Below are 24079 nucleotides of genomic sequence, written 5' to 3'. Positions count from 1 at the left end.
CCTGGTAAAATGAGGTCTCTGCCTTTCTCACTCATCCAACAGCTTTCCTCTCATCTCCAACAAATTCACCTTTCCTGCCGTCTTAATACCATTCAGGTTTCTATATATTTCTTCTCAACTCTGCTTACTTTCCATTTCATGCATTACCTTTCTGTTTCTGCTCTTCTCTAGTTTTCATTCTAAACATGTGTTGTGGCTTTAAAAAAATTTTTTTAACTGTAAATGGTAATGACAGATATAGCTAACGAGTTTCAAACCAAGAAACAGTCTCAGCTGAAGTGCGGCTATACACACCTGTCAACACTACCTCTGGTTTTATTACTCACTGGAGACCAAAGCCTGCTCTCCTTTTTCTGGTCCAGCAGCTTAGAGCGTCACCCTGTCTAACTACAAAACATCAAGGGAAAGATGTCAAAAAACTTCATACAAAACCTGCCAGGATATCTAAGTGATATAACACCAATAAAGAAGACGGTCCACAGGGGATAAAACTTAAGGTCAGGAAACAGCTGAGAAAGTCCTACCAACCTTGGAAAGTAGGTGAGGGGATAGAATGGAGAAAGGGAGAGGCAGAAGTGGGAGAAATTACAGAAAGGGCAGAGGAGAGACAGGAAGGAAGGCTAATCAAGACAGTCTGATTCCAAGATATGCCATGGGAACTAAAGCTGCCATTCGTAAGTATTTTGATGTTGTTATGCCACGTATTTCAGCCCACTATATAATAATTACTTTGTTTCTTGCTCTTTTTAAAAAAATGAAAGTTATATAAAGGAGACAACCTTCTTTAAAGTCACTGGATAAAATATTTAGATTATTTTAAATGTCTTGTCCCAGAGTTACATGCAAAAAATTAACAAATTTTCTACAGCTTAAAATACTATAGTTAAAGTATTAGGTTGGTGCAAAAGTAATTGAGGTTTAAAAAGTCAAAAACTGCAAAAACCGCAATTACTTTTGCACCAACATAATACTTTCACGTGTATAATCTCATTTGGTCTTCACAACCACCTAGGAGGCTAGAGAACACAGGTAACCAGATCTGATTCTCAGAGAACTTAAATGACACTCTAGTAAACCGGGGAATGAGTACTTAAAATATATCCGGGGCTTTTTGCTCTATGTACCATGTTCTTTCCAGTACTCATTATTTTAATACTTTATAGGATGATTTCAATTAAGGAAAGTAGCGATGCACAAAACATCAATTTGTATGTTATCAGTTAAGATATGTTTACCAGAGTTAGATCGAAGCTATTAGGCAGAAAAACAGAACCCAATTTGAATCTTTACTTACTGTAGAACTTTGTTTTCTCTTCTATATAGTTAAGTATGCTAATTTTGCACAAGAGTTCTAGAATTCAACTGTACAAGAGAAATTATCTTCTCATTATCTTTAAACATCATTATCTTACAACTTATAAACTGTATGAAAAAACTTCAAAAAGAGATTTAGATCCTCAAGGCTTGATGAGAATAAAACTTCACAGTATTCTAATATTTTCTATTCTTTCATTGTTTTCTCCTCTTATTTCTGTTCATAATGAAAATTCCATCTTAATGCAAGCATCATTTATAACTTCATTATTCTGGCCTAAAGAAAAAGTCCAGCCTTAGTCTCCTGTAATTTACCACAAATGGACATTATTTCTACTATTTCTATTATCCATTTGTACACATACCAAGTATTTTCTGACACGGTTTACTGAGTTGTTATCTTTGGGAATTCCTACATGGTTGGGAATCCATGAAGTAACATCACTGAAAACAAATAAATCTGTACTGAGCAACAATGATCACCAACAATGCTCAAATATATCAAAATTAAAACTAGTCTCAAAGATGTAAATTTTGCAGTCTTGTCCACTTATGTATGCATTTATGAGTCCATTTGTGCTCAGCTTTAATGTCCAAGAAAGTTTCTAAGTTTTCTCTAAATTATAATTGACGCAAAATTTCAAAGTGACTCCAATTTCCTCAAAATAATGTTTTCACAGGATTGAAACTATGTACAGATAATCCTAAGGAAACAGGATTTATTACTTGAGAAATACTTCTAAAGTTTTATTTTAGGTCAATGGCATTATTTTGGGGTATGATGATGACATAAAACACACACTGGAAACAATCATTTATATGGCTGACTTCATACAGATCTAAATCACTGAAGGGATTTAGCCCCCCAAATTAGGAAGTCACTTACATTGACTCTGACCTCCCATCATGAGAAGTCCAGGTGCTTCTTCTTGAACTTCAAGGGCTCGGGCAGCCCAGGCATTGCCCCAACACTGCTTAGAGCAGTGGTCAGTCTGGAAGTAAAGAAGCACAGTAGTATCCCAGAGTGAGTGTTTTAAACAAGGCCTTCAAGAGGCACCAACACTGCATCCATGTTTGGCCACATGCCATTTGAGACTATAACATTATCCTACCACAGCGAGAAATGGCGATGAGAACCTAGAATAAACTGTATTTATCCAAAGAATATATCATAAAAGGGTTATAAACACATTTTTCCATATTGCCATTCATTTGGAAATTAGCTTGGCATAATATTATAACTCCATAATTTTAAAAATTATGGAACACACAGAAAGCCAATTAATGGTAGCGAGTATATGAATTATATTGTTGTTTGGAAATAAGAACAAAATCATGAGAATTAGTATCATAAAATAATTATTTTAAATGAGCTTTAATTACAGAATATATTTGTTTATTCTACCATCTTAAAAATAAACATTATATGTCCCATAACTAAAACTCATCTAATATACATATATTCCATTATTACTGGAAAAAAAGTAGAATATAATTTAATTAGTATCTAGGACATAAAACTTAGAGTAACCAACTAGAAGTGCCACTATACTTTCTCCTGGCCATAGAAAACTCTACTTATGGAGCCGCTCAACCAGTCAAATTCAGGGATACAGGGGATGTGCCAATATCTTCAGTCACTCCCCAGTGTTTCAGGAAATACAAATGTATGATATTCCTGAGGCTCAGCTACCAAAATAAGACCTTACTACACATGATCTGTTTACCACAAGGGCTTTTACAACAACATAAAATCATTAAAAAAATTTTTTAAGAAAAATACACTGTCTGGACTAACCAAAGAAAAGCAGTGTGGGAGACCGGAAAAACCACTGGTTTAAGAGAAAACCATGATGCTATTTCAGTTCTGAAGCTAAATAGCTGTATGACTTTACCAAGATCTAGAGCAGTTTTCTGTTGCTAAATGCTGGCAAACAAACAAACAAACAAACAAACAAACAAAACAGGTGGATGGTTCTGACACTGACATTATGGACGGTTCTGAAAACTCGCATTATTCAGGCCCCATTCACAGAGATTCTAATTTAATACATCTGGAATATGACTAAACATTAGTATTTTTTTTAATTCCACGAAACAAGGATTAAAAACCAAGAGTCTAGAATTCCAGATGATCTCAAAGCTTCCTCCCAGCCGTCCAAATGGATGATTCTGAACCATAAGCTCATTTCATCATCTTTTAATATCACATTATTTTTAAAAAGATTTTAAATGATAGAACAGAAAGTATTATACAACTACTGAAGTATAGTAAATATAACCTTAACATTTTATTCTCTATCAAATGATATACTATTATCTTAAATGTATATGTATGCTGGGGTGGATAAAATATATTTATCCAATCACTTTGCAACTAACATTTTCATTAGTCTGAACTTGTGCCTGCAATTAACACCAATATCTTAATATGAGAAAATAGCATCTTTAAATTGCAATTATTTAAAGTCACAGTAATGGCCAAAATTTGAATTTGTCACTCTTTCAGAATTCTACATTGCTCACTCTTGAGTTGTACAAGTCTGCAATCCTACAATTCTTACATTTTGGAATTTTAGGGAGGAAGCTGAAAACAGTAATCAAGACTAAAATCTGAGAAAGCAAAAAAGTCAAAGGACAACAGATTTAGGCAATAAATAAATCCAATCTTAACTAAAATGGGCTTTATAGATGACTCATGCTTTTTTGCAAACAATTATAAGAATCACAGTATGCATGCTTTATTGACAGGACAAGTGAAGATGTATATCCTATAAATATCCAGAAGCACAGTCCTTTGTAAAAATGAATGTCAGCTATAAAAAGTAAATGAAACAAAATATACATATAAAATATTATATATAAGTCATTCACTAGCAAACTCTAAGGTTACCACTAACAAAAGTTGTAATAACTGATTTTATTAAATACTGTATCTGTAGGATACTATTATTGCCATTCTATACCTCAGAAAAAAGGCTCAGAGAATTTGAGTAACTTCCCCAAGTTTTCACACTTAGAAATATCACAACCAGAATTTAATCCTAAGGCAGTCTTGACTCCAGAAATTCTTACCCTCTAAATGTTATAGAAGAGTATAAAAGTAAAGAAGTCATTTTTAGGTAGACTTTCACATTATGACTTACACGAAACAGCAGAAGACAAGCCTTTTTTTTTTCTCCCAGAAAAGACTTCAGAAAAACGTATGTAAAGTTCATGGACCTTTTCTTAAAAAGTTTTACCTTTGCTTATATATTTTCAAAGGAATATATTGATCAAGAAATACCATAAGTATTTATTTATATGTAAATGGAAAACAGAATGGAAACTTGGCTCAAAAATACTTATAAAATACATCGTTCACAATCATTTCTAATGCATTAAACTACAAGAAGCATAAAAATATCCTCAATGCTACCAGAATGAAAAACAAACAAAAAAGAAAGGAAAAAGAATATCTTCCTGGAAGTAGGAGTTTCAATAATCCTATAGAATGCCTTTTTTCATCTTGGATAATATTCATAGTTTTCCTAAGATCTAAATAAAGGAATTTTGGAGTAAATACTCAAATTTGAATATAAAGTCAAGAAGCAGGACCAGTTCTTCGAACATTTTTTGGTTCTAGTTCTTGCTCTGCCAATGATATAATCTTATTCTCCCTGAACCTCACTTTCCTTGTTTATGAAAATGAGATGGGTGCACTATATTGGTGAGTTTTACCTCAAATAATTCATTAAGAAAATTTTCAAACATAGTAAAGTTGAAAGAATCATACAGTAAGCACCTATACACCCTTCACCTACATTCTAGCATTAACATGTTAGTATCTTTGCTTCATTGTGTATCCCTCCATCCACCCACCTTATTTTTGGTCCATTTCCAAGTAAATCACAGACATCAGCACATCTCCCCATAAATACTTCAGCATGATACAATTGAGTTCTGTAATTGTTTAGTTTTTTTATATACATAAAATGCAAGTATAATAAAACACACAAATCTTAAGTGCATATTCACTTAGTTTTAATAAATACATCTACCCAAACTCCTATCAAGATATAAAATATTATATTGGTGACTTTTTGAGTTTGTTTTCTAAGTAACAGAAGCCCAGATATGGTAAATATAGTGGCTCTGATTAGAAATTAGTAGAAGTGAAGATCTTCATTCTCAGGGGGGTCCTTCTGTCCTGCCTCAGGGTTCCAAGAACTTGGGGCTCCCCAAAGGGGAGAAAATCATCCCAGCAAATACTTGCTAAGTTCCCTTCCAGCTCTATATGGCCAAAGCCTCCGACTACAGGTGAAAGTAGTAAAACCACTCTGACAGTCTCTGCCTTTCACCAAACATGAAACAAGGCCAATGTCTCAATGCTTGAAAGTTTCAATGGTAAATTACAATCGGTTTAATTGTTTGTGTATTGTACTTAAGGCAATCCTGTATTTGCAGCTCAGATATCCATCTTTTTAAAGGGATTTTGAATGGCATTTAATATATTTCTACTCTAGTCATAAACTGAAATGCACCTTCATTCATTTTGGCAATTTCCCAAATACAATACTAATTTGGGTAGGTATTTACAGTGACAAGTAAAGTTTTCTATACATAGAGGATTACAACTGCTGCTGAGATCAGTCAGTCTCTCTCTCTGTCCCCCCACCCCCTCATTCTCTCATTTTGACCTTAACATAATGTGCACCTTTTGAGTAAACACATGCCCTATGGGGAGACATCAGAGGTTAGCTCTGCTCTTCCATCTTGCATGACATTAGGCAAGCCTCCCAGACTTCCTGGGCCTCAGTTTTCTAGCTGGTAATACTGAGTAAATAAATAATCCTCAGCACTACAATGATAAGAACAGTTAACACAAAATTCATTTCAAAAGCTCCATCTTCCTGCAGGCAATTACATACCTGCAAAGAAAGATACAAACCTGTAGTTCATCAGATCACTCTATCTATCATCTTATGCCATCCTAACAAGATTTAACTCAAACTACAGAAAGACTTAATCCTGTTCTCACTAGTTATATAGTCCTACTTGAATAGCTGGACCTTATTTCTCTGGTGCTTTGTTTTTTTTCAGACTACCTTCTTTAAAAGGAAATTCCAGTTTAGGCTATTATTATTTAACATGGTTCCTGGAACCTCCAAAAGGCCCATATCACTTGCCATATAGTATGAAATAGCCTCATCTATGATGAGCTGCTCCTCTACTCGGTACTTCTAGTGATTTATGTTTGAGCTGGACTATTAATCACCATTTTTGCCTAGGATAAAGATGATAGAAAGAGATATACTCCAAGGCAAACTCAAGAAAACTAGAATTAGTGGACAGGGTAAGAAATTCTGGTAGGAATAGAGGCCAACACGAGCATATTCATTGCTCAGGACCATTGGGAGACAATTCTCCAGGGGTCTCTTGGGCGCATGTCTTGTGAGCTGAAGTTACTGAAGTCCTGCATTCTACACCATCTTTTCAAGGATTTTTGTATACAGAACAGCCTAGACAGATAGGGCAGTGGGCAAATTTGTTTGCTGAGCAGTATCACATCTCTCTCCAGGGTAAAATTTGGACAGGTTCGCTTGTAGTTAATTATAAAAGAGTTGCCTAAACTCTGGGATCCCCCTGTTGTGACATGAATCCTCTGCAGTAGCACCATCCACCTGGCTCACTCCAGGGTACCCCCAAAGGACCTAGGTACAAAGAGAACTCAACAGAAACCTGAAGTTCATAGTTTGTTGTGCTACGCGTGAAAAAGGTCTTTGTCTCTGAAACAAAAGCTTCTGACAGCATCTGTGAAATCGAGGCAGGCTAACCCGGCAAGGAGCCTGTAAGAATGGTCTACAAGAATCTCAGACCGTTCACATTCTTCACTAGGACATTGTCGTTATCCATGCTTGTTATCCCGGCACATCTGTCTGTCTCAATGGAGGATTGCCCGGTCTCTCTTTCAGGTAACACTGAACTGACTTAAACATCAAGCCTTCAGATACCTTTCCTGAATTCAAAGTACTCTGCAGGTTTAAACAGTGATACAAAGTGCATTTCATAGGCTCCAAAAATTATAAATGTGCATTTAGAAAGAAAATCTAGGAAAAGTAACACAAGTAAGCTCAAGACTTCTCCAAATCTTAATACGTATAACATTTTTTAGTAGAGCCTGTTGTTCTCTGGGGTCACAAAGGAAAAACAAACCCTATGAACATTTTACACATGGCAAAAGGTGAAAGCTAAACAGAAAATCCAATGAAGGTAATGCATATTTTAAAAAGAAATAAACAAACATTCCTGAAAAGAGTTTAAACATCATTTCGTGTTGGTACTATAAGGAACTAAAGAAGGTGAAGAATGAAAGGATTATGGAGTTTTTACTGCATTGACTTCTTACAGTTTTGGAACTTCCCCAGTGTATGCTGCAAATAATTATAAACTACAATATAAGTGTTTTACATAGGACCTCAGTTTAAATGGCGACGATGAGACAGCTGTTATTTTGCACAACTGCAAATTAAGGGTAAGATGCAGGAGGAAAAGCTCAGGAACAGGGGATTCTGTTTTGGAACACAGTATTAACATATTTTTAAGTTGACTTTCATACCTAAGCAGGATCAGCTTTGCCCTGAATGAATTATATATCATTTTATTTGCTTTAAGCAGTTCTTTGTAATTAAGCCATAGTTCAAAAAGTAATCTGTGTGTGCTGTCTCAGAGGAAAATAACATGAGGTGCCAATCAAGAACACTTGACTCTGAAAACACTCTTTTTCACACAATAAAAATAGATACTAGTCAACAACAGGAAGACATAAACCGTGATTCTCTCTAGTACCTAATAAGATTCTTAGCATTTAGTAGACAGTTATTAAATATTCACTAAGATAATTAACATAAATAACTTTATTCTCATTGAATATTTTCATTGTAACAAACTCAAGTACTAAAGAGGATTAAAAAAATATCAATGATATATACTTGTTATTCAAACACAAAAAGTGTCCACTGGGAAATGGGCTGAAATCTCTTATTTCCAAAACTGTTTGGAGTAAACATTGATTACTTCAGTCATGTGCTTTGATGATGATTAACCATGTATATATATACACATATATATATATATATTTGCTTGAAGCACCAGTGCATAAAGTGTTTTATATTTGATTAAAGAAGAGAAAAAGAATGAGAAAAAAACTGAACCCAAAACTTTTTTGTTGTTGTTATACATAAAATGAGCACTTCTACGGGGAATATTATTCTAAATGTAACTTACTATATGATGTGTTCACATAAGTATAAACAGATACATTTTTTGGAGATTAGAATGACTTCTTATTAAAATTCTCAATAAGAAAGTTTCTAATCAAGATGCCATCACAGAATGATGTCTAATTCCTTAACTCCCAATAGCGGGTGAAGAAACCAGACCACTGAACCTACATGGGAGAAAACCTACATGGGCACCTGCTTCAGGTCAAGATATCACAAGGGTAGGGAGTCCCAGTCTGGCTGTGCATGAAAGCACTACTTTCAATATAAATTTCCAGGTCCCAATTCAAGCAACTGGTTTTGCACTTCTGATCTGTACTGTAGAATCTGAAATTTATTATTTTTTTTCTCTAGGTGATTCTGATACTCTGACAGGGTTGAGAGCTATTCACATAGGTCATAGAAACTGAGTAGAAAACCAGAAGAGCAGCCAAAGCAATTTGAGTTTTGGAATGAGAATTAGGAAGGTACAAAGGAGTAGGTCAGATCTAGGAGGCTCTGTGGCTGACAATTGAGAGAGAGATGGAAGTCAGAGAATCAAGCTGAAGGTCTAAATAAGACAGTAGGTTAGAACCAGGAAGATATTCAGGAAACTTAATGTATGGATCCCGAGACCGTTAAGGGCAGCAACAGTGCAGCCAACAGAAAGTCTGTTGCCCTACTTTCTGGATTCAGAAACAATGTCATTGTTAAGAACATCTTTGACTTTAGTTTTTCTATAGGAAAAAAAAAAAGAAATACTGCTACATCAAACAGACCCATAAATTGTAAGACATTTGTGCTTCAGAAACATTAAAATTTGGGCAATGCATTTTATGATAGAAGAATAAGAGGGTAAAGTAATATCACATGAGGCGCAGCAAGAAGATGTATAAGCCATTAACTTAGCTATGTTGAAAAAATTAACTTGAAAAGAAAGGGGGTTCAGAAGTGAGGCACTTGACAAAAATCAAGCAAACTCTGATTTTCCCACTTTGAAAACTAAAATAAATCATTACTTCCTTCACATCAAGGAAGGTGTACACAGCAAAAGACTGAGAGATCAGATGTATTTAGTGATTAAGATTTCAGGCTTAGGACTCAGCCTTGGGTTTCATCACTTAGCAGCTATGTGATCATGGGTATGTGAATAAATCTTGATAATCCCCAATGTCCTTCCATGTAAAATTAGATGATGGGTAGATCAAGTGTTTGGTATGGTTATCTGAAATAATGTATTATTGTACTCAATTACTTATGGTAGGTACTGATCCAAATTACAATTTCAGCATTTCAGTGTACCAGGGCATTTCAGTTAACCTGATTTTCTGGAATACAATAGGTTCAAAGATTCACTTTCATATTACATAATAGTAAGGGAAGTGCCCCATATCTTGAAATTTGTGGCTCTCCACAAGATGCTCGAGTTGGAATTGGTTTCAGGGACTCTGATCAAAGTCCCTAATTTTATAGGAGAAACAGACTTAAAGATCAAGTGGATATGAACTACATCTTTCTATCAATGTTTCTAGAAATTGCTTAAATAAATTTTGTCTTACAGTTTTCACTCACTTTTATTTTGGGATGAAAATAAAGACAGTAAGACTTGTTCATCAAAAACCAATCAAACGATACTAAAGAAGAAAATATAAGTCTCCTTTTGTTGCCCCTGCAAGCCCAGTGTGTTCCCCAGAAATTACTGCTTGATATATGTGTCTTCTCAGACTATTTAATCTGCTTACAAATCTTTTCCTATATGATACTTATCTCTCAGCAACATACTAATCCCTGAGAAATAGGTTTCAATGCTTTCAGAAAGTTAAACAGCCAGGACTGGTATCCAAATTCCCTGATTCTCAGTCTAGTGGTTTTTTGTTTTGTTTTGTTTTACCCACACCATGATTCCTCATGGCCTTATAGAGCATCTCACTGTTTGTGTTCTAAATGTTCTTGTCATTTTCCTTAGCATCAATTACTTTACTTTATTTGGGTCCCTAATTTGTTCCTGCTTATAAAATATATCAATCTAGAAATTTAGCAAGCTCTTTGCCAAGAGGGACTACAGCAGGTATTGAAAATTAACTCGACATTTATAACAACAACAAAAAATCGTGCCACCACTACTTGTAAAATCACAAGTAACTCAATCAACTTCTCAGGTCTTTGTTTCCTAAAGTTAGAAATGAGGGTAATGACTCTGCTACTTTCCTCTCATTCTATTATCAGGACAACTAAATAAACATTGCTTCATCCAACAAGTAATAATGTTTAATCACTACAGTGTTTTATGATGGACTTTTCTTACCTAACATACCATTAGTCCCATAGCATGGTCTAGAAAAAAATATCTAAGTTGCTTTTAAGTTCCGTTTCAACATGCCCTTACAGCTTTTCCCACACTCAGCAGCCTCCTTTCAGATTATTCTAAAGCAACTGCATGAACATCAAGCTCCATACTGGCTCCGCCTCGTCGTCAAGAACGCAAAATGCTGAAGTATCCCAGAAGTGAGTTCTTAGGCCTCTTCTTTATCTACAGTCATTGCCCTGGGTATATCACCCTAATTCACCATTAGAAGTTCATCTGCATTCTGATGACTCCTAAATTCCTATCTCCAACTTAGACTGTCCTTGGAACTCCAAACTCACGTGTCCAACTGCTAATTTGATATAACCATTTGGATATCTAATTGGCATCTCAACTCCACACATCTGAAAATCATCTCTGATCTGCTCATCTCTTAGTGTTCCCCATCTCATTAAGCTAAAGTTTTAAACTTTGGAGCCATTTCTCTCTCTCTCTCCCCGCCACCCCCCCATATTCCATTCATCAGCATACCCAGTCAGCTCTGTCTCCAGAATGTATCCAGAATCTAAATGCTTCCCTCCACCCTCCTTACTAATACTCTGCCCCTTGCCACAACCATGACTGGTCTATATTATTGCAACAATCTCCTCATCTTCTCTTGCCCTGCTCCTACCTCCAATCTATTCTCAGGCATTTAAGGAGCTTCAGAATCTAGAACCTCTCTACTTCCCAGTCTAATTTCCAAGCCCTTTACCTGAGTTCCAGGCAGATTGAGTCTAGCTTGGTGCTTTCTACTCTTAGTGCTTTTCCACTTTTCTATTTAATGGTGGGTACAATACAAAACTTAGAGGAAGACCTGGGTATAAATAGCACCTCCACCATTTACCAGTGTACAAATAAACCATCTAACTCCTCTTACTCTCAAATTACTTTTTAAAATTTTTAAATTAATTTATTTTCCAATTACAGTTCACAGACCACAGTATGTTAGTTTCAGGTGTACAACATAGTGATTAGACATTTATATACCTTACAAAATGATCACTCTGGTAAGTCTAGTATCCACCTGACACTGTATCAAATTACTTTTAAAGTGAGAATATCAATACCATGTGTTCTATGAAGCTGTTATACAATCAGATTAGATATATGAAAGTGTTTGAAAAAAATCCAAGTGCTATAGAAATATTTAGTATTCACTATCATCTAATCCTTCCTATCTAAAACCCTAGTTCACACCTACTTGTAAAGCACTTTCAAGGTGAACTAGTAAAAGAATATCTCTTAAAGTCCTACAGCAATGTTTGTTGCAAAGATTTATTATATTTCATATCAACTTATATTATTGTCTCAAACAGGTATTTCAAAATTGTAGTGCTGTTTAACCTTTCACAAATTTATAAGGTGTCTTATATAAAACTGACCTTACTCTGCATTTGTTTTATAGTCATCTACATACTTATTCTATTACTCCTGACCATACTATAATCTCTTTGCAGGAAAACACACTCTCTCCAAGATACTCTTTAATTCTTCACATATCCCACGGTGCCTGGTAAAAGAAAATGCACACATTTTTATTACTGATATCACTATTGGGATTCAATGAACAGGAATTGCTTTAACATCTCATGATGCACAAAACTCATGCTTCCCATACTGAAAGAAATATCTAGTACGGCTCTGAAAGAGAAGGAACATTATGGCTTGAGTCCAAAAATGAATAAAGCTGTGGCATGATGGTCTTTTAATAAAAGCATAACTGTGACATATTCTTAAATATTATTTCATGCTAAATGCTGGTCACAAGTATAATCTCCATAAGGAGAAACAGTTACCAAATTGTATGTTTATAATTTTTAAACTTTTTGAGGCCACTGTGTCAAAAATCCAAACTCAAATAGTTTCAAGAAAAATAAGCAAGCTGTCAGAACCTCTTGAGCCTGTTTTGTTTCACATGTTTTAGTTGCAAACAATTACTGAAGTAAATGCTTACTGATTTCTCTACTACAGTGATGCAGAAAATATAAAACAGGTTTAAGGAAAACTCAAAGTTGTGAAACTAAAATTTTGGAAATGATTTTGATTCCTTGGTGGAACAGTTCCACGGATATGACACTGAATTAAAAAAAAAAAAAAAAAAAAAAGAGAGACAAAACAGAGAAAGAGAGAAGCTGAAAAAAGAAACCTGAGTCTGCTATCTTATAAAATTACTAAACTGAACTGTAGGCCTAGTTCAAAGATCTAATTTACTAAGGGTGAATAAAACTAATTTTTTTCTCAAACTGGCTAATCACATAATCATTCTTCCATGGATAAGCCTGAAGAAACTGCAATAATTAATCTAAAATTAATTAAATATATCCTATTTTCTTCCTCATAATTTAAATAATTCCCTGCTTTTCACCTAAATTGGTTGGTTGTCCACCACAAATTCACCATGTATTCTATGTGCTGGATTGTCTGTGTTTTAATTCTGTACTTTCTTTATGTCTTCAATTGAGCAGCAGTATGAGACAGCTGTTAAAAGCCCGGACTTTGGAGTCGAGCCACCTTTGTTCAAATCCTGGCCCTACCACTTGCTAGCTTTGTGACTTACCATGTTTTCCCGAAAATAAGACCTAGCCGGATCATCAGCTTTAATGTGTCTCTTGGAGCAAAAATTAGTATAAGACCCAGTCTTATTTTAATATAAGACTGAATATAATATAATATAATATAATATAATAAATACCAGGTCTTATATTAATTTTTGCTCCGAAAGATGCATTAGAGCTAATAGTCCGGCTAGGTCTTATTTTTGGGGAAACGCAGTAGGACAAATTACTTAACCACTCTCAGCTTCCTCTGTTACACTGGTATTTTAAACATTATCTATTTAATAGGACTTTTATGAGTATTAGAATTAATAGTTTTACGTAATATATTAAAACAACTTGATACATAGTAAGTGCTATATTCACTATTATCAATTTTAATTAAGGGTCAGTAAACATTTATTTAAGGGGTCAGAATGTAAATAATTTAGGCTGCAAGAGGTTCATACTAACTCTAGTGGTCGCACCTACTCAATTCTGCTGTTGTAGCATGAAAGCCATCATAGACAATGCATAAAAGAATGGGCATAGCTGTGTTTCAATAAAACTTTTTTTTTTAATAAAACTTTTATTTGTAAAACCAAGTCAGCACTTTGCTGATTCCTGAACTATAACGTTTTGGAAACGCTCTTGTCCTAGAAATGCACTGTAGCATTATTACTCTAAAAAGACAAGCAGCATCATTCCTACAATATAATGAGGGTATCTTTCTCACTGGACATTAGTGGTGTCTCTCGTTGGTAAGAGTCTGAGGAATGAATCAGGAAAGCAACTGATGATGCTTTTAGAAAACAGATTAGGAATCATAACTTTGATTTTAACACACGGGTACTCTCTCTTTACTTCAGCCCTTAATCCTAACCATTTCCAATATATTTATCACTCTTAATTATTCTATGCCCCCTTCGATGTTGTATTTGATGATAATTTGAACCAAATCTCACTTCTATAAAAGTAGCTTTGTGTGTTTTTAATTCCAGGGAGGGAAGGAGTGCAAGCAGAGTATGCCAGCAAACAGAAAAAACAATAGGGAAGGAGAAGTGACAAGGTAATTATGGCCCAGGAGTTAAAAACTAAATGGGAGTATGGCAAGTCACAATACATAGGGGGAACATAGTACACCAAATCCTTTGTGAAATGAGACATATAAGACAGGGCAGAAGGAAAGTTTTAAACAATGAAAGGTATTTAAACAATGAAAAAAAGTCTTTGTTTGCCAATGTAGTTACCATTTCCCGTGCTCCTCATTCCTTTGAGTAGATTCAGTTTCAGCTAGTGTCCTTTGCCATCTCAAAGGACATGGAGAGTAAGGTGAACAGTGATAAATTCTTTCAGCTTTTTTATGTCTGAAAAAGTATTTCACCTTCATTTTTCAAAGTTATTTTCACGAGGTAAAGAACTCTAAGTTTGAAATGTTTTTCTTCAGTACTTTGAAGACATTGCTCTACTGTCTAGTAGCTCGCGTTGCAATGAGAAATCTGCCGACATGCTTATCTTTGCTCCTCCATATATAACTCCTTTGTATGTCCTTCCATAATGCGTTCTTTTCTCTCTGGCTTCTTTAATAGTTTCTCTATCACTGGATTTAAGAAATATGATTATGATGTGACATAGTGCAGTTTTCTTCATGTTTCTTGTACTTGGGGTTTGTTGAAATTATTGAATCTATAGATTATTGTTTTCATCAGATTTAGAAATATTCAGTCGTAATTTCTTCAAATCGTTTTCTAGATTTTGTTCTGCCACACCACCTCCAACCTGATTTACCTCTTCTCCTTCAGGAAATCCAATTACTTGCAAATGAAGCCACTTGATGTTGTCCCACAGCTCACTGATGCTCTGTTTATGTTTGTAAAGTCTTTGTTCTCTTTGTATTTTATTTTGCATAGTTTCTTGTATTGTATTCAAGGTCATCAATCTTTTCTTATGCAATGTATAATCTGTTGATAATACCATCCAGTATATTTTTAATCTCAGGCATTGGATATATCATTTCTGGACATTTGATTTGGGTATTTTTATGTCCTTCATAAAAATATACACATAACATGTTAATTTTTTTCCTAGCATCTTGAGCATATAAAATACCATTTTTATAATAATTATTTTAATATCTCTGTCTACTAGTTCTATCATCTGTATCATTTCTGAGACATTTTTATTTGGTTCATTTTTCTCCTCATTGTGAATCATATTTCCTGTTCTCAAAGCCCAGTTGGGTTTTGAGCTTCTTTTTATTCTAAAGACAGTATAACATTACATAAAGTTTGGGGAAAATGAAAAAAAACTATTCATAGCCTTTCATTTTTACATTTTCTCATCTACAATTCTCTACATTCATCTATATTTTATATACTTTACATGTTAGAACTATCATTATCATGCTTACAAACATTCAGATATATAAAAGGGGGAAGTGTACATATATCTATCACTCTTATTAAAAAAAAAAAACTCTGAAGTTCTTACCAGTCCTTATCCACATGCGTATCTCATTGTTATAAATTGCAATCATAGCATACAGTTAAATTAATATTGCTACGCTGTTATTTTATATTATAAAAATCTTTAACATGCTTATATATTCTTTGTCATTATTTTTTTCCTCTTAAGTTTCTTGAATTTTGGAAAACTACAAGATACTTTATGCTTATTTTATAGGTAAAACAATTCAATTATATGAAAGAAAATATATAGAGAGTCTCCACACCCCACTCCAATTCCATTTCCTCGGGTAACAAACACCACAGCCTGGTACGTATATTTTCATATTTTTTTCTATTTATTTCTGTATCTCTTATATGTAACAAATATATCAACAAATATATACTTTTTGTTGGTAGGTTTTGGGCGGAAACTTGCTTTTTTTCATTTATGATACTATGAATAACTCTCTAGATTAACAGATATATATATGCTTAACAAATTCTCTCCAATATCTTCATTATATTCTCTACTAAGCATATAACATATTTTGGTCACTATTTTCCTAAGATAGACAATCCCATCATTTCCAGTGTTTTTGCCTCTTAAAACAACGCTGCAATACTGATTGGATGCCAGATGCAATACTTGTTAAGTTGTAAATTGTTAGTTGTTGGATATGTTTATATTCCCATAAATACTCTTTTGTTATGGGAAGCAGTTAAGTTACTTGGATCCTTGCTGGTCTTTTTTTCAAGCTTTGTTAGGTAAAGACCAGAGCAGTGTTTAGTCTAGAGCTAAGTATTTTCCCAATACTGTGGAAAAACTCTCTTCAGTATTCTACCTGATGTCCAATAAATTATGAGTTTTTTCCACTCTGTTTGGTAAGAATAGAATACTATAACTTGCTCTGTGAGAGCTCCAAGGATTTTCTTCCCCTTTTATCCTTTTGAGTAGTTATTTCCTGAGCCTTGGGTAGTCTTTTTACATGCACACACTAATCAGTAGTCAGCCGAATATTGTGTTGGATGCTCTGCTGAATAAAATATAGCGATTCTCTGTAGGTCTCCAAAATTATTTCTCTGTGCAGTTCTCTCTTCTCTGAAACTTTGCCCTGCAAACTCTAGCTGCCTTGGACTCGCTGCATTCCCAGATCCATCTCAACACAGGGAGACTTCTGGTCTCTGACTGCATTCTCCAACCCTGTTCTATAGATAGTAAGCTGGGGCAATCATAGAGCACATGTCACTTATTTCATATCTTCCAAAGACCACTGTCCTTTTGTTGCCTGATGCACAATGTCTTGGGAAAGATTGCTCCCCAAGACTGAATCTATTTTTTCCAGTATTTTGGTTGCTTCAGGCACAATGATAAATCTGGTCCCTGTTACTCCATTCTAGTCAGAAGCAGAAGTTTACGTAGCTTGAATTTATTAAGATTTTATCTAATCTCATATCAATAAACATAATCATTCCAGTTGGAGTAAGTTTTCTTTAAGTAGTGAACTTCCATATAGAAAACCTTACTAAAGAAGAAGTTTAAAAATTATAATTCTGTATAAGTTTATAAGGCTATCAAGAGATAGTCTCATTCAAAAGCTCAGTACTAGCTTCCATGCTCACTAATGACTCAAAAAGCAAGCACAGTTTGGAGCTAAGAGAAGGACTGGAGTTGAGGGAAACAGCTACCATCTTGAAGAAAGACATAAAGTAAAAAGATCAGAAGAATTTCTATAGCCACACCCCAGATCAAGGCTAAGTAAGAATGAGCGTAATGCAGAGGCACAATATAAGGGATGTAAAAGTTTAAAGGGCAAGAGAGTCATTGGGGTACCCAGACTATGAGCTGTGCAAAGTAAACTGTGAAGTCGGCTAGGGTTATCCTCAAAGATGCTTTTTTCACCTTCTTATTTTCTATGTTCTAGTACATTTATGAAATGGGTCTGATCTTTCACATTAATGATTTTCACATTAATGACTTAATATTTACCCAGCATACAGTATTTGTGTTTTAAAAGAGGCATACAGAGAGCAATGCTTAATTCAAAGAAATCATTAATGGCATATTTTCAAGCAATCATAATGAGTCAATGATTGACACATTGTAGTGCACTAAGTGACCTTTCTCATTCACTTCCATTCATACTCACAGACCACCACCACTAACTTCACGTATTTGCACCATCTGCTCCAAGATAGATTATGCATAATAACTGGGAATCGTCAGGATTTCAGAATAGTACTATAGCTCCTCTAATATGAGGAGATCTGAATCTACTTGAAAAGCAGATTCAGAGCTACATTTCTACAAATTAAAGAATAAGATTTTCTTTGAGGCCCTGTAACTGAAAGGTTATACAGGAAATTTTGAATAAGTGTAAATGTCAATTGAAGGTAAAGTTGTATTATTAAAAATTTGAATAATCATGTAAGAAGAGGTTAAAGAAATTCTGATTATTTTAAATTATAAAAAGGAAAAAGAAAAACATTATTTAAAAAAAAATGAAGAGATTAAATGATGGTGAGTTGCTTCTCTATTTTTTTTTCAAAATCAGTAGAACAGAATGCATTAAATATCAAAAGATGCAGAAACACATTCCTGATCTACCTTACTGGAAAATTTAGGGAGACAATTTTAGCTAATACTGCAGGTTAAAGAATAATCAAATTTGCCTAAATGCATCACTGGTCAGTATAGGTAACTCGTATACTGCTTCACTCAAGCAGTATCTTTCCCTTGAAAATCACAATGGCTAGTTTGAATTACATATGGATATTCTTCCTCCATGAAATTTTAATTGAATCCTTTCAACTGAAGGGCATAAAAATGTTTACACTTACAATGAAGTCTTCATAAATAATTCATGTATCCTAAAAAGTCAGCTAAAACAAATGGCAGCTTAATCATTATGAAATTCCCATGTTAACAAAATTAGATATATGATATAGTCTCATAGAAGACATTATGGTTATAATTAATATACAGAGGGTGCCAAAAAATTTATACACATTTTAAGAAAGGAAAAAACTGTATTAAAATTGTAATAGTCAATACATACTGATAACAAAAGATGAATACAAGTCACGTTTGACTTCTGCAATTACAAGAGGCGCTCAAAGTGGTTACCATCAGTGTCATTTTAATAGTTTTTTCCTTTCTTAAAACATGTATACACACACATTTTTTTGGCACCCCAGTATAATAATAAATGAGTTTTAAATACAGCCATTTAATCACCATGATTAAATGGTTTTAAATGATGATGTGTAACATTTTAAAGAACTTTTTAACATTTAGTCCTCTTTAGAGACTGTTTCTGCGAACATGGCAGGCTAAGTAGAGGGGCTGAGCTTCCTGCATAACTGAAAATGTGAAATAAAATATTTTTTAAATCTCCCTAGATATATGACAGGATGAGTAAAAACATTTTCATGGTTGAGTGAAGGAAAGAATCCAGAAAGATAAGCAGAAGACTAAAGTCAGCTGTCAACAGAGGGAATTCCCAAGCTAGGTTGACATGACTCTTGGATTGTCAAGCAGGGCTCAGAGGCCAGAAGACACAGTCCAAGGCACACCCACGGTGGAAAGTCTAATAAGATAACCTGGGACTCCCAAATCTGGGACTTCTAAGTTTAAGGAAGAATAAATATAAAACTCATACCACTCCAGGTAACACTACAAAATATGATTTTCTAAAGGCTTGAAACTAAGGGTGTGGGAGCAATTATCCTCTGAAATTTCATAAGTAAAAATCATCCCCAAAGTAGGTTGGCATTCTAACTCGATATTACCATGGTATTCCAATAATTCAAACAAAAAATTTAGTTTAAACTTGTACTGAACTGTTAGTATTCCCAGACACCCAAAAGAAGCAAAGAAAAATCCTTTCAGATTCATTAAGAGAACAAATAATTTCAATCTTCTCCAAACTATTCCAGAGTATTCATGAGGCTAATATAATCTTGACACCAAAACCCAACAAGAAGAGTAAAAGAAGAGTCTATGGCCAATTTAAGTGAAAAACATAGAAACAAAAATTTCATATATACATATATATATATATACACACACACATATATTCATATAGTATACATATAGTATATATACATATATTCATATATGTATATGTATATTCATATATGTATATATGAAATTTTTGTTTCTATATATATGTATACATACACACACACACACACACACACACACACACACATATATAAAACATAGAAACAAAAATTCCATTATATATATATATATATATATATAAGATTGGGGGGTATCACTTTGTGAGGGGTGCGTGTGTGTAAGGGGTGTGTGTGTATTTTTTTTTCCCTTTGTTTCTTACCTTACTCATCTGTATCACTGTCTCTCCAGTCACTCAAGTATTCTCTCAACCTTCAAAGCCCAAGGCTACCCAGTTGGTGACTGGTGTCTTAAATCCAATCTCTCTTTTCTATAATTACTCACACGGTCCAAATTGAAGCACTCATCAACACTTGTCTCTACTGTAACTCTAATGAGTCACCCTGACTCCACTTGCTTTTTATTTCCTACACCAACTATATCAAACCATCCTTTACATCATCATTATCTTTGTAAAATATGGTGGTAATCAAGCCAATGATCTATTTTAAATTTTAAGTAAGTCTCCTTTCCACTGCCAAGGGATCAAGTTCACACCCTTTAGCTGGGCATTAAAGATCCTTTACATTGCACCTTCCAGAGTCATTTCTTGTCAAAGCAGAAATCCTTACATACCCTTTGCTCTGCCCACATGAAACTATTTACCACTTCCTACACTTGCACAAAATCTTCACAGCTGCTGTTTTTATCTTTGTTATTTGACTCTAAAGTTTTCTCCAGGAAAAAAATTATAAGACTTCAAGCTCATATTTCACCCTCCTTAAAAAAGCTTTCTCTATCCCAAACATAACTAATACTTTCCTCCTCTGTGTTACCAGTGTTTTGTTTATTGCACTTTCACATTGATAACTGAAACATGTGCTGCTCTTTTTCTAATATTGAAATCCTTATAGGATGGAAACACATCTTATTTTTATCCCCCAAGTATCTTCCTGAAACACATCAGGTGTGAAAAACAGTGCATCACAGTTTACCAAGACCTTGTGCATTTAATCCTTACACGTTTTATAGACTAGGTATCACTATCCCCATGTTACAAATGACGGAATTCAAGTTTAGAAACATTAAGGAAACCAAGTTAATATAATTAAAAGTAGAAGAGCCAAAACTAGCACCTGGGTCTCCTGACACAATATCCAGTGCTCTTTAAATTGAACTATACTACCTAGATTTGTGCTATTAATTTTTATTGGTATCATAAAAGCTCAAGGATGGAAACTTATTTTGCCGATGACTTCTTTGAGAATTTGAGACTCTTCATTTAAAAAAAAGAGCTATATTATAAATAAAATAAGTTAACTTACAATGAAAAGAGTAGATGCTTACTAAAGAATTCAGATAAATTGAACGTTTGTGAAGTTGAATTTTGTGGAGATAATTAACAATATACATTTGTGCCAAATGGAAGAATGTCTTCAAGGACAGATACAAATGATCAATTGATATAAGTATGTGTCTTTTAATATGTCATGTATTTAGTAAAATTCTTTTGAAACAAAAGAACTTTCCTACAGTATCCCTGCCTGAAGCTCTTGTTTTTCCTATTATGAGTACATGAGTACTGACCCCAAACTTGAAAGAACTGGACTCTCCCAATGTTATGTTCATCCAATGTGCAAATCACCTCTCCTGTGAATCAGATGCAACTGGGCAACATTCCATTCTGATGGTAAAGTGAGAATGACACGCTCCGATAAGCACGTAGGTGATGCCCACCTACCTTGTCGCAGTTTTGGTAGACTTTTTTACTAATGGACTAAAGTGGGAAGAGACGGATTTAGAAACTACATACATTGCTTTCAAGGCTAATTTTCGCAAAGTCAAGTCAGGGAACTGAACAGCCTATTGTAGAAGCAGCCTGGTGGCTGCCATAATTTGGCTGGAAGCATGAGAAACCTAAGGCGTTAGGAAGAATGACCACTGGAGAGATGTAAACACCTTCCTTTCCTCTCAGCAGACAGTGTGGACCATTGGCCTTGAGACTTCCTGGTACCACTTCACAAGAGCTCTTGCTTCCGTTATCAGAGACACCAGGATTCAAAAAGACGTAGGGCTTGAGCAACTTAGGGATTTCCAAGCCTCAGATACTGATCCCAGGAAAATTAAGGAATGTCCCTAAAGTTACACACAAATACAGGGGCAGAACCAGTACTGGAATTTACATTTCTTGACCACCATCACAATTTGTTTTCCAACTGCCATACCACTACCTATGTAGAATTATTTAAACAAAGTAAAACTCATTTTTTCTTTTCAAAACCCCAGTAGAATAGTGTAAGTAAAAATACTAGACATTGATTTCATTTATCATTTGTTTTTTGCTTCTTCTGACCTGTAAACAAAACAAACAAACAAATCAACCATCTATATCATGTACCAGGATATAGATATAGCGTGGAGGACAGAAATGTACTCTAGTAGTAGATAATGTGGGAAAATATGACAAATAAGAAGTTAACATTTTAAAATCAAACTGTGAGAAAAAGTAAATGGAAATCATGATTGCTAATACAGACTCCTTGCAAATAATTACATAAGTAACAACTGGTTACATCCCATCCCAGTCCACTGCCATGTAACAAAGTTCGCAAAGTGTCCACTTAAAAGTTGTTATGCTCTCCACAAAGCTTTAGTCTTTGTACAGTAGTCTCCCCTTATCTGTGGTTTGTTTCGCTTTCCATGGTTTCAATTACTCATGGTTTTAGTTACCCGCGGTCTGAAAATATTAAATGGAAAGTTCCAGAAATAAACAATTCATAACTTTTAAATCTCTGGAGTCCTGCACTCTCCCACCCCACATATAAATCATCACTTTGTCTAGCTTCTCCGTGCTGTAGACGCTCCCCACCCATTAGTCACTTAGTAGCCATCTCAGTTATCAGATCAACTGTGGTGATATCACAGTGCTTGTGTTCAAGCCACCCTTATTTTATTTAATAATGGCCTCAAAGCACAAGAGTAGTAAGGCTGGTGATTTGGATATGCCAAAGAAAAGCTTCCTGTAAGTGAAACGGTGAAAGTTCTTGGCTTAATAAAGAAAGAAAAATATTGTATGCTAAGGTTTCTAAGATCTACAGTAATAAAAAATCTTCTATCCATGAAATTGCCTAATTTATAAATTAAACTTTGTCATAGGTATGTATATAGTTTGGCACCATCCAGTTTTAGGCATCCACTGGGGGACTTAGAACATATGCTCTGCAAATAGGGGAGGACTACTCTATACCATAAATAAAGAAAATTCCAGGAAAAATTTACAAGAATATATATCCTGATTATCAAAATTTATAATAGGATCCATTTTCAAATACTAAATTATATTATACTAAATAACTATAGCATACAATTATATGATTTGAATATGAACAACTATTTACACGTAAACTATCATCTATCTGCAAATGGTAAAGTTAACAGTACACCAGTTCAGGCATTGTATCATATTTCATATTTCTGTAACCCCAAAGATAAATCCATGCTTCATTCACAGTGAGTGTTCAATAAAGGTTGGATGAATTTATGAATATTTCTAGCTTAGAGCCATGTGCTTAAGCTTAATTCTATGTAAACATAGGATTGTGAGTATGTAAACTCTTTAAGTTAATCCAGATGGCAAATAAAATCTGAACCAGAAATTACTTGAAAGAATAGATAGCCAAGATTTTATTCACACACTAGACAATGTAAATTGAAAACTGACAATATATTTTGAATGAGTGAGGCATTTGAGCAAATAACCAAGAGAATCATACAGGTTGATATTTGTTACTCTGACATCTTTCCAAACAAAAAGGTCTATTTGGGGGGTTTAATCTCAGTTGCAATATTTAGAGGACTTGAGATATAAATGCATTTCTATACATGGCAAGGAAAAACAACTTTAGCCCACAGATGTTTTTATAAAGATCATCTTTCCACAAGTAAGTAGTTGCAACTCAAAAAAGTAAAAAAAAATTCTCTACTTCCTATATGTTTATGCTACTATGAATAAAAATTATACAATGTTTACTACGTTCTGACAAAGTGATTTTTACATTCATTTAATTCTTGTAATA

General features: G+C 34.3%; 2 protein-coding genes across 5 annotated transcripts in view; one reads left to right on the top strand and one right to left on the bottom strand.

The window, feature by feature from the left end:
* Positions 1–24079, top strand: part of LOC117037930 (zinc finger protein 333) — a 1118586-nt gene that overhangs the window by 714274 nt on the left and 380233 nt on the right. The gene's annotated exons all lie outside the window — the stretch shown is intronic.
* The window catches only part of TLL1 (tolloid like 1), a 179088-nt gene that overhangs the window by 138771 nt on the left and 16238 nt on the right, over positions 1–24079 (bottom strand). For 2 of the 4 annotated variants that reach the window (XM_033134461.1, XM_033134460.1), the window contains exon 2: positions 2201–2306. The exons of the other annotated variants lie outside the window; for them this stretch is intronic. In XM_033134461.1, the coding sequence (XP_032990352.1) occupies positions 2201–2222 (22 nt within the window). In that variant the 5' untranslated portion in view covers positions 2223–2306. The remainder of the gene's footprint in view (positions 1–2200; positions 2307–24079) is intronic. 4 annotated transcript variants of the gene reach the window in all.

This window comes from Rhinolophus ferrumequinum, chromosome 18 (assembly GCF_004115265.2).
Source record: "Rhinolophus ferrumequinum isolate MPI-CBG mRhiFer1 chromosome 18, mRhiFer1_v1.p, whole genome shotgun sequence".
Taxonomy (NCBI): Eukaryota; Metazoa; Chordata; class Mammalia; order Chiroptera; family Rhinolophidae; genus Rhinolophus; species Rhinolophus ferrumequinum.
The sequence above is the reverse complement of the archived record's forward strand: the minus strand, read 5'-3'. Positions and strand labels throughout refer to the sequence as shown.